Source organism: Mustela lutreola, chromosome 2 (assembly GCF_030435805.1).
Source record: "Mustela lutreola isolate mMusLut2 chromosome 2, mMusLut2.pri, whole genome shotgun sequence".
In the NCBI taxonomy this organism is placed as follows: domain Eukaryota; kingdom Metazoa; phylum Chordata; class Mammalia; order Carnivora; family Mustelidae; genus Mustela; species Mustela lutreola.
The window spans coordinates 121,861,524-121,871,089 of record NC_081291.1 but is presented as its reverse complement, the minus strand read 5'-3'; the positions used below and the strand labels follow the sequence as shown (position 1 = coordinate 121,871,089).

At 47.0% G+C, this 9,566-nt stretch overlaps 1 protein-coding gene across 1 annotated transcript in view; it reads left to right on the top strand.

Moving 5' to 3' along the window:
* The first annotated feature begins 1,429 nt into the window (after positions 1 to 1,429).
* USP13 (ubiquitin specific peptidase 13) overlaps positions 1,430 to 9,566 on the top strand; it is a 108,294-nt gene continuing 100,157 nt past the window's right edge. The window contains exon 1 of the mRNA XM_059163401.1: positions 1,430 to 1,704. Within this exon, the coding sequence (XP_059019384.1) occupies positions 1,537 to 1,704 (168 nt within the window). The 5' untranslated portion in view covers positions 1,430 to 1,536. The remainder of the gene's footprint in view (positions 1,705 to 9,566) is intronic.

Below are 9,566 nucleotides of genomic sequence, written 5' to 3'. Positions count from 1 at the left end.
CTCAACATAATCTTAATCAGTCTAAAGGGTGAAAAACGGTGTCTCGATTTATACTGCATTTAATCTAGAAATATTTTGAACTGTAGGTTTTGAATGTCGTTGAAAAAACTTTTTCTTTGTAATTGGGCAAGCAAGCATCATCGGTGAACCTGAATGTGAGGTGTGCTTGAGCCTTGCTGGACAGGATGAAAATTTAGGAGGGCAGAGCAAGAGAGGGGCTCATCTTCCTACTTCACATCAGATTCTAGGCACCCTTGCCATCTCCCAGAGGAAACCGGCACATCTGCAAAATCAGGCAGAGTTGCAGAGATAATGGGAGGGAGAAAATGATTTTAAAGACAGTCTGATTTGTTTAGGAGAGTCTTATAGAAACCAACAATTTTATTCACTATTTTTTGTCATTACTGCGTTGCATTAATTGGCAGGAATCCGTGGGTACCCTGTCCTTTCCACTGGGTATAGTTAGGAAACCTCAGCGGAACTGAACCTGTGTTTTAAGAATTTTTTTGGAGAAAATGAGAGTACGCTGTGTTGCAAGCTTTGTTCGGCAAATTATTCACCTCCCCCTTACCCCATTCATTGTTTATTTTGAGGAACTGGACCTGCAACACAGGAAATCGTGCGTCTGAATAAGATGCTCAAATCAGGCTGTTCAACGTACGACGTGGAGCCTCGCACAAATCAAGCAAAATACGTTCCAAAGAGAAAAATATAAAGCTACTCCCCGCGCGAAAAAGATCTTGATCCTCCTCACTATACGTAAGAAGGAAATCTGTATTACTGCAAAAATCTACGTCCATCCTCACTGGATCCTATTCTATTCTCTTTTAATAAGCTTTAGATGTTAAAAAAAAAAAAAAGTGGGGAACAAGGTTTAGTGAGGGTAACACCTAAGTGCACAGCGCAAATTTAGATTTGGGCCCGACACTGTGCAATCCAGATTTGCACATCGAGTCCCACCCCTACCCAGGCTGGGGAAGTCCCCGCTTTTATCTGCAGTTGTTTTAAAATCAAGCGGTTTTTAAACCCCCAAATCCTGCTCTTTGTGTTAGCTGCCTCGGAGTTGCCCTTTCGCAACCTATCGATCTAGGGTCGAAAACACCGTGGGGGTGCCCCACCGCAGCCCGCCGTCGGGGGCTAGGGGAGCACCCAGCTCGCTGCCAGCTCCCATGCCGGGGGTGGGGGGCTCGTTCGCCGCCCCCCGCGCCCCCCTCCGAGCCGGATCCCGGCGCAGGGCCCCTCTCCAGCGCCCCCTCCCCGGCGCGCTGCGGCTGGTGCTCCCCAGCGCCCCGCCTGACGCTGCAGCTGGGCCGGCGATTCGCCATTGGATTAAAAATAGCAGCGTCCCCCACACCCCCGCCCGCCCGCCCGCCCCAGGCCCCCGGTGCCCGTTCCCGCCCCGCGGCCCTCTCCGCCCGCCAGCCCCGGCTCGGCTCGCGTCGCCCGCGCAGCCCGCCTCCGCCGCCGCCGCCGCTGCGGGCAGACCCAGCGCTCCGGCCCGACCCGCTCGGCTCCGCTCGGGTGCACGCCGCGGCCATGCAGCGCCGGGGCGCCCTGTTCGGCATGCCGGGCGGCAGCGGCAGCAGGAAGATGGCTGCAGGAGACATCGGCGAGCTGCTGGTGCCTCACATGCCCACGATCCGCGTGCCCAGGTCGGGGGACAGGGTGTACAAGAACGAGTGCGCCTTCTCGTACGACTCCCCCGTAAGTGAGGCTCGGCGGCGTTCGCGGCGCCTCGGGGGAGGGTCGCGGTGCCCGCGGCCTGTGGCTGCCGCGAGCCGCGGCACTGGGCGGCACGTGAAGCCGGGGGAGAAGATGCGCAGTGGCAGCCCGGGACCTCCTCCCCCGGCGGCGGAGTTGGCTCCGGGGCGCTGCAGTTCGGCAGAGGCTTGGGAGCGCCTCCTGCGTGCGGGGCGCTGCTTTCCCCGAGGCTGCTGCAGCTGAAGACCGGGGCGCCGCGGGGTTTGCTCCGCCAGCCTTCCCAGGCTGACAGGGCCCCAGGTCCCAGCTGCCCGGCCCCAGCCCCGCCACCGTTTGAAAGACAGATCCAATGGAAGAGCTCCCCGAGCTCAGCCGCGCGTTGCGGATGGTTTGCGTCCTCCCTGGGGGCGAGAGCGGAGGGCGGCTGGGTGGACCGCATCGATCCCCACCCCCCCGCCCCCGACACACACAGCCCTTCTTTTTCTGGGACCGTTTGCTTTGCCCGGGGACTCCCACTCCTGGGCAATTCTGATGTCCTCGCTGGGCTTTTCTTCCTCCACTTTCCATTGCTCCCCACTCCTGTTCTTCCCGTTAGACTGTCAGAAGAAACCTTCGGGTCCCTCCAGCGGGGCTGCAAATAGGGGGTCTGCTGGATTACTACGGTTTCTTTCCATCGTTCCCCTTACTGCTCTATGTGCATCGCCTGGGCTGAAATGCATTAGTATAAATTATTAAAAGTTTAGCCCCGGGTTGTGACCTGAGACCGGAGGGGGGAAGTTACGACAGATCACCGCCTTCCACCCCGGGCGGTTGGTGGTGTTTTTCACCAGGTGGCATGTATATGTGCGACAAGGAAAAGGAGGGTGAATGTCCCTTTCCAGAGTCAGATGGGCTTCAAAGTGACTCAGCTGTCTGGCGTTTATCATGTCTTTTTGAGGACCAGGTTATTTTTATCCACCCACTTTAGATCTCATGTGTCACCCGGCAGATCTCAATGCAACCGGGAGGTGCATGGATTAGAGGGACTGAGGCAGGTTTCAAACAATAGTCTGTTACATTTTACTCACATTTATGTAGAGTATTGTTGGAGGGGGGAAAAAAAAGCCCAAACGAGAGACAAATTTTCCAAATTCATTGTCTGCTAGATTGATATTGACTGATTTCAAAGCGTTTTTGTTCGTTATATACTAGAGTCCCAGAATTTGTATCCTCCCTCCGATATTCGGCTTTTCTTTTATGTTAATTCCGGATCATTTGGGGGATAAAAATTTAACTTTTTTGATTACTTACTTTCTTTCAAAAGGTCTAAGTGGAATGAGATGGTTGTATTTATATACTTAGTATATTATGATCACACTACTTAAAGTGACTGTCAGGAGTGTCATTGAATTGTATTCTCCACAGAGTATTTGAAAATGCCATTTTCAGATTTTGCGTCCAGTGATGGGCAGGATCCACCCTTAGGAGAGGACTGATGGTCTTAACTAACTTAAGCAAGTCATAGATTGGGAAGTCCAGGAAACAGGAGAAAGAAAGTGGCCTAGTCTTTTAGAATAGTACAACGTGTGGAGTGGGTGAAACTACTTTTTCTATGTTTGATCAGGGCTGCTCTTCAAATTCATCACCAACTTTGTTATTGGAAATCTTTACTGTTTTATAAAATATGTGGTAGGTGTGAAATAAAGCTGATTATTTTAATTCACTTCCACAAATAGTTACTGGGAGTTAATGGTGTGCCAAACACTATTCTAGAAGCATCATGTCCAGCATAAAATGATGATTTCATTCATATCGCAGTAGTTCCTTTGGGAGACTGGGCTTATTTACAAGGCCGATGAATCAGTGTATTTCATTATCTATGAGGAGAAAGAGAAAGAAGGTTTTATAACAAGTTATATTAAAGCACAGTGTGTGATCGTGGGAGATCTTTCCCTATGGTACTTAACACTTCATCATGAATCAGATACAGGTTCTTGAGCACCTACTATGTGCCAGCTCATACACACATGGCTGTAAGAACCATGCAAGAGTAAAATCCAATGGTGCCAAACACCCCAGAGACTTTAGTTTACAGGTGCCATGGAACTGTGGTAGAGGAACGACCAAAGCCATGTGAGTGGGGGAAAAAAAAAACAAACTATTGGATACTTTTGAAAACGGCCATAGATAAAGACGGATAGAAATAAGTCCAGGGACGCCTGGGTGGCTCAGTTGGTTGGACGACTGCCTTCCGCTCAGGTCATGATCCTGGATTCCTGGGATCGAGTCCCGCATCAGGCTCCCAGCTCCATGGGGAGTCTGCTTCTCTCTCTGACCTTCTCCTCGCTCATGCTCTCTCTCACTGTCTCTGTCTCAAATAAATAAATAAAATATTAAAAAAAAAAAAGAAATAAGTCCAACATCTAGAAAGGTAAATCACATGTGGACAAACACATAAAGTGTGAATATTTTCTTATTTACTTGTAATGTACTGGGAAGAAAAACATTGATTTAATGAGTAGTGAGGTCATAACCAAGTGGAGAGTAGATTAGAGCCTTGAATACCTAAAACAGGAACTTGATTTAATATGGTCAGTTATGGAAGACTACTGTAAGTTATGTGACTTAAAGTGGTGTTAGAGGGAGACGGAATTGATCATTTTTTTATTACAGATCGTGTCTAAGGCCTGGTGTGACCAGCTTTGCTCTTCCTTCCCTGTGTGAGTATGAGGATTGAGTGGGAATGTGTAGTAACTCATTTCAGTGTCCCTCTCCTTCCTTCCTACCTTCTAGGGCTTAGCACAGGGCAGATTCTCAGTGACACTTTTGGGATGAGTGAGAATTTGTGCTTTTTGCCTACCAATTCATCCCAATTTCAGCCCAGGCCCACATTCCCACCTTGACCTGTAGGTTCACCTCTCCATGACATGGCTCATCTTGCAAGGTATGTAATGGGACCTTCCTGGAGAGTGAGTCTTTTGCATCTTTATCCCCTGCAGATGGCCCAACATCTGATACATATATATACCAGGAACCCAACTAATGCCTAGGAAATGTATGAATTACCTGTGGTTATAGGTTCCAAAAATGCTAAGGATACAACATATGGGAAACAGTGCGAAAGGAATCATGTGGGCTTTTCATGTGGGATGTGGTGAGTTTATTGACTGTGGGGGACAAAGTATGAGAAAGAGCCAGACTGGTGGGGTTCAGCCCCAGTTCTGTCTCCAACCTGTGTAGCTTCTCTATGTTCCAGGTTCTCCATCTGTGAAGTGGGGGTAATAATAGAACCTATCTCATAAGGTTGTTTTGCAGAATAAATAAATTAATATGTAAAGTATGCCTGGACACATCATAATCACTCTAGGAAGAAAAGAAAGAGATAAAGAGTCAAGCCCAAGTGTTTGATTGTCAGGGGTATGTAGAAAGTTTGGTGTGGTTAAGTGGAAACATTGGTCCATACTTTTTCTCACAAGGCTTCATGGCCCACAATGTAAAATCTACTCATCCCTTGGTTGTTGAACCCCTCGCTCATCTGAACATACTCTGCCCTCCCACATCCCCTCACCTTCTAGGTTGCCAGCTCCAGGAAGGTCAGTCTCTGGGTTTCCAGTAGCAAAGATTCATCTCCTTTTCCAGAAACACCCTCCTGTCTTGATCATCTTCGGCTTGAGACTTCATTTTTTCTCTGAAATCCACATTAGAGTCTGTCATACAACACAGGAGTAAGTTGTAGTCTCTCTTCCACAGCTGGCCATGATTTCATTCTCTTTTTACTTAACTAGTCATTTTAAAACATCTGCTAGATGTGAAGCCTTCTACCAAGTTTTAGGATCAGGGAGGAGCTGGGCCATTCTTGTGCTGACCATGCCCCTTTCCCACCTGGTTGGAGGTGAAGAGCTTATCTTACTCCTTCTCTTAGCTGGGGTCAACTGAAAGACTGAGACAAGGACTTACCATGGGCGCTTTATTTTGGAAAGGTATCCCAGGGAATATAAAAGGAAGAACATCCAAGGGAATAGTGACAAAGGGGAGGAAGGAAAGCCAATTCAAGAGTGAGTTACTGAGCCGGCTGCCATGGTGGACCACTGGTGCTCAGTCAGGCCAGGGACCTCTGGGGAACTGTTGGATGGGCCTTGATATCCTCCACCTGGGACATGGAGAGGAGAGTATTTATCCACTGGTCTGGTGGTCAGGGGTGCTCCAGGGATGAAATGCCCTCTTCCAGGTTTGTATTTGTGCCAGAGGGGATTCCTGAGAAGCCTTTCCACAAGCAGCAGCTGCTGAGAAGAGAGAGATCCCAGTGCAGTGAGCCACGGACATCTGGCCACACCTGCTATGACAAGCAGCTGTACACACCAAAAAGGTGGCCTGAGAGGATATGACACCACCATAAGCGGTCCCTCACACCTCTCCTTCCCTTGCAGCATCAGCATGATTTTGTAAAAACGAGCTTGTTTCCTGTTCTCTGAAGCTCTTGAGATCCCTTGGCAATCCCAAAGGACACATTCCTTTGTAAAACTCTGGGGAGCTGGGGCCTCATGGTACTGGCTGGTTTACATAGCCACTGGGAAAGGCTTTGAGATTATTTACTTGTAGGAGCAGCTCCTGTTAGGGGCTCCCTACTGTAGCGGTGTGCATGCTACCTTCCAGAAGTGAGACTTGCATCTTTGTGCTTATTTGTAGGGGAAAAATAATTTAATTTGGGGGTCTATATGGAAAAATCTTCCTCCTAAGGGATCAACAGATTTAAGATAGTAAAACATTTCCTATTTCTTTTCCCTTTGAAGATATAAACTTAAACTCATTCTAATTAGTTTCACATATTAAAAGTTCCTTTCCAAAAGCAACTAACTGAAATGTTTTATAGCAATGAATCTCAAGATTTTTGGCCCCTATATACTCTTACATAGTTTCAAGGATGCCAGAGAGCTATTTTGTGGTTTCTGTCTATTGATATTTACCCCGTTAGAAATGAAGACTGAAAAAAATTTAAAGCAACTTCCATTCTGTTAGCTGTTAGAGTGGTGGTGTCACCCAGATGTCATACAGTCTCCTAAAAATGCCTCTGTCTGCTCAGGAGAGAGCAGGAGTGGAAAAGGCAGATAAGTTCATGTTATGAAAATAGTTTTTGCCTCGCAGATGACTCCAAGGGATTTGGGTGCACGAGAAGGTTTCCAGGTCATACTTTGAAAACCAGGGTTCGAGAGTTCTACAGTGTGGGCGCAACCAGTTACTCTAGTGACACATCCCTCCTGCACTGTGGCCTTTCTGGGTTCACAGTTTCACATTTGTGGTGATTGAATAATTGGTTGTTAATCTTAGCTCAGCTATCGGTGTCATATGTCTCATGTACATTCTTTTTTTTTTTTTTTTTTCCAAGATTTTATTTATTTATTTGACAGACGGAGATCACAGAGAAGCAGGCAGAGAGAGAGGAGGAAGCAGGCTCCCTGCTGAGCAGAGAGCCCGCTGTGGAGTTAGATCCCAGGACTCTGGGATCATGACTTGAGCTGAAGGCAGAGGCTTTAACTCACTGAGCCACCCAGGCACCCCTCATGTACATTCTTTTTTTTTTTTTTTTTTTTTAAGATTTTTATTTATTTATTTGACAGACAGAGATTACAAGTAGGCAGAGAGACAGTCAGAGAGAGGAGGAAGCAGGCTCCCTGCTGAGCAGAGAGCCTGATGCAGGGCTCCATCCCAGGACCCTGGGATCATGACCCGAGCCAAAGGCAGAGGCTTTAACCCACTGAGCCACCCAGGCGCCCCTCATGTACATTCTTTTTGAAGCAAATTAAAGTTTAGAGAATTTGAGACATTTGAAAAAAAATTGCAGTTACTTTGCTGGGAATCATTGGGCTTTTTGGAGGTGGGAGTTCCGTATTCTATTGACTTGTGAACTTCACTGAAAGGTGATCTGGCTGGTTTGTTTGCTCGAGAACCTTAAATTTTAGCATCCTGATTTTTTCCCTTTGGCGACTAGTTAAGAGACCTTTGTCTTCTGCCTGGAAGGTGAAGGTCTATCGGCCAATACTGGGGGAGCGGGTAACACAGTGGGAGGAGAGGAAGAGGGTGGTCTTGGCATCTGGATATTGGATATGGCTGGATATGGTCTTCTGGTTCTTAATCTTTTTTTTTTTTTTTTTTTTTTTTGGTTCTTAATATTATCCCAGTTTTGTTAGGCCCTCTCCTATGCTGCATGTTGTAGGGGCTGGGAACCTGGATGCTATAGTTGCCTGAATCTTTTGACAGAAGGATTCTTTTTCTTTTTCTTTCTTTCTTTTTTTTTTTTTTTTAAGATTTTATTTATTTATTTGAGAGAGAGAGCATGAGATTGGGGAGCGTCAAGGGGAGAAGCAAACTCCCTGTTGAGAAGGGAGCCTGATGCGGGAGTCGATCCTGGGACTCCAGGATCATGACCTGAGCCGAAGGCAGTCAGTTAAACTACTGAGCCACCCAAGCATGCTTTTTTTTCTTTGAAAGATTTTTATTTATTTGTTTGAGAGAGGAGAGAGAAAGAGAGCCACAAGGGGGGAGGAGCAGAGGGAAAGGGAGAAGCAGACTTCCACTGAGCAGGGAGCTCCATGCGGTACTCAATCCCAGGACTCTGGGATCATGACCTGAGCTGAGGGTAGATGCTTAACCTACTGAGCCACCGAGGCCTCCCAAACAGAAGGATTCGGATTTCTATTCTGCCAGTGAGAATTTCAGAAAGAGAAGCCACATTGTTACTGTAGCAGTAGCCGGTGGCAGATACGGGATTTTCCTGTCAGCTTCAGAGTATCCTTCTGGGACTCAAGGCCACCTCAGCCATGGGGGAACCGGGATCATCTATGCAGTATCTTACGATGCTTGTATGCCTAGATTTCCTGAACATGAATGGTGATTTCTCTGCACTCGGCTTTCACAGCTCTAACCATGAATATGTACCCTCTAATTCCCTGTATTAAATCCCTTCTTGCCTGAAAAACCTATAATGGTTGGCATTTTTGATTCACATCTGGACTGATACACATGCATTACACACACACCTCTAAGTCTCCATGTATTTAGAATGGAACCTCTGTCCCTAACTGAGCTCATTGTCCCACATACCTGAGTCCCATGTTTTTACCTGCTCTAGGTAATAAATCTCCAGTGGTTTGCTCGTGTGGGAGAGTCCACTGTAAGTGCAGGAAGGATTTGGGCTCTAATTGCTACCTAGATGGGTTTTCAAACCTTCCTTCTTGAAAGCGAATTCTCTTTTCACTGCCCTGCATTGCTCTTCAGCCCTTGGTCTCATCCCAGCTTGCAGAGTTACCTAGGGCTACTAATTCTGGAGTCTCTTGGAAGTTCTGGGGCGGACATCAGATCGGATCTTGGTTTTTTCTGCTGCAGGCCTAGCTAGGGTTCCTTTTTGTCATCTTAGTCTTGTACTGCTTCTCCATCTGCAGTCTGGTTTCCAGATTTTGTGGCTCAGGTTGATGTTTTTTAAAAACATAATGTCTTTACTGTTCTTTTCTTTGTGTTTCAGAAAGGAGTGAAATTGACGTATTTGTGTAACCTGCCCCACATACACTGGAATCCCGCTTTTCCAAATGAATAATCAAGAAGTCACTTCCTGTTTCTTTTTGGCTGACATTAATTATCTTTCAAGTTGTATCATTTTTAGAGTCTAGGAATGTAAGAGACAATGCTTGTCCTGTCAGGGAGCATTTCGGGAAAGATTGTGTCCTCAGTTGTATTGAGCCCGGACATCTGCACAGCTCTGAATTCTGTTTTCACTCCCCTGCATTGTTCTTGCTGTGGATTGGAGCACAGTTAAAGGTGCTGCCCTTCATTTAGGGCTACAGGCTGGGAGATGTACAAAATTATCAACTCTGACTCCCTATCCCTCTCTTACT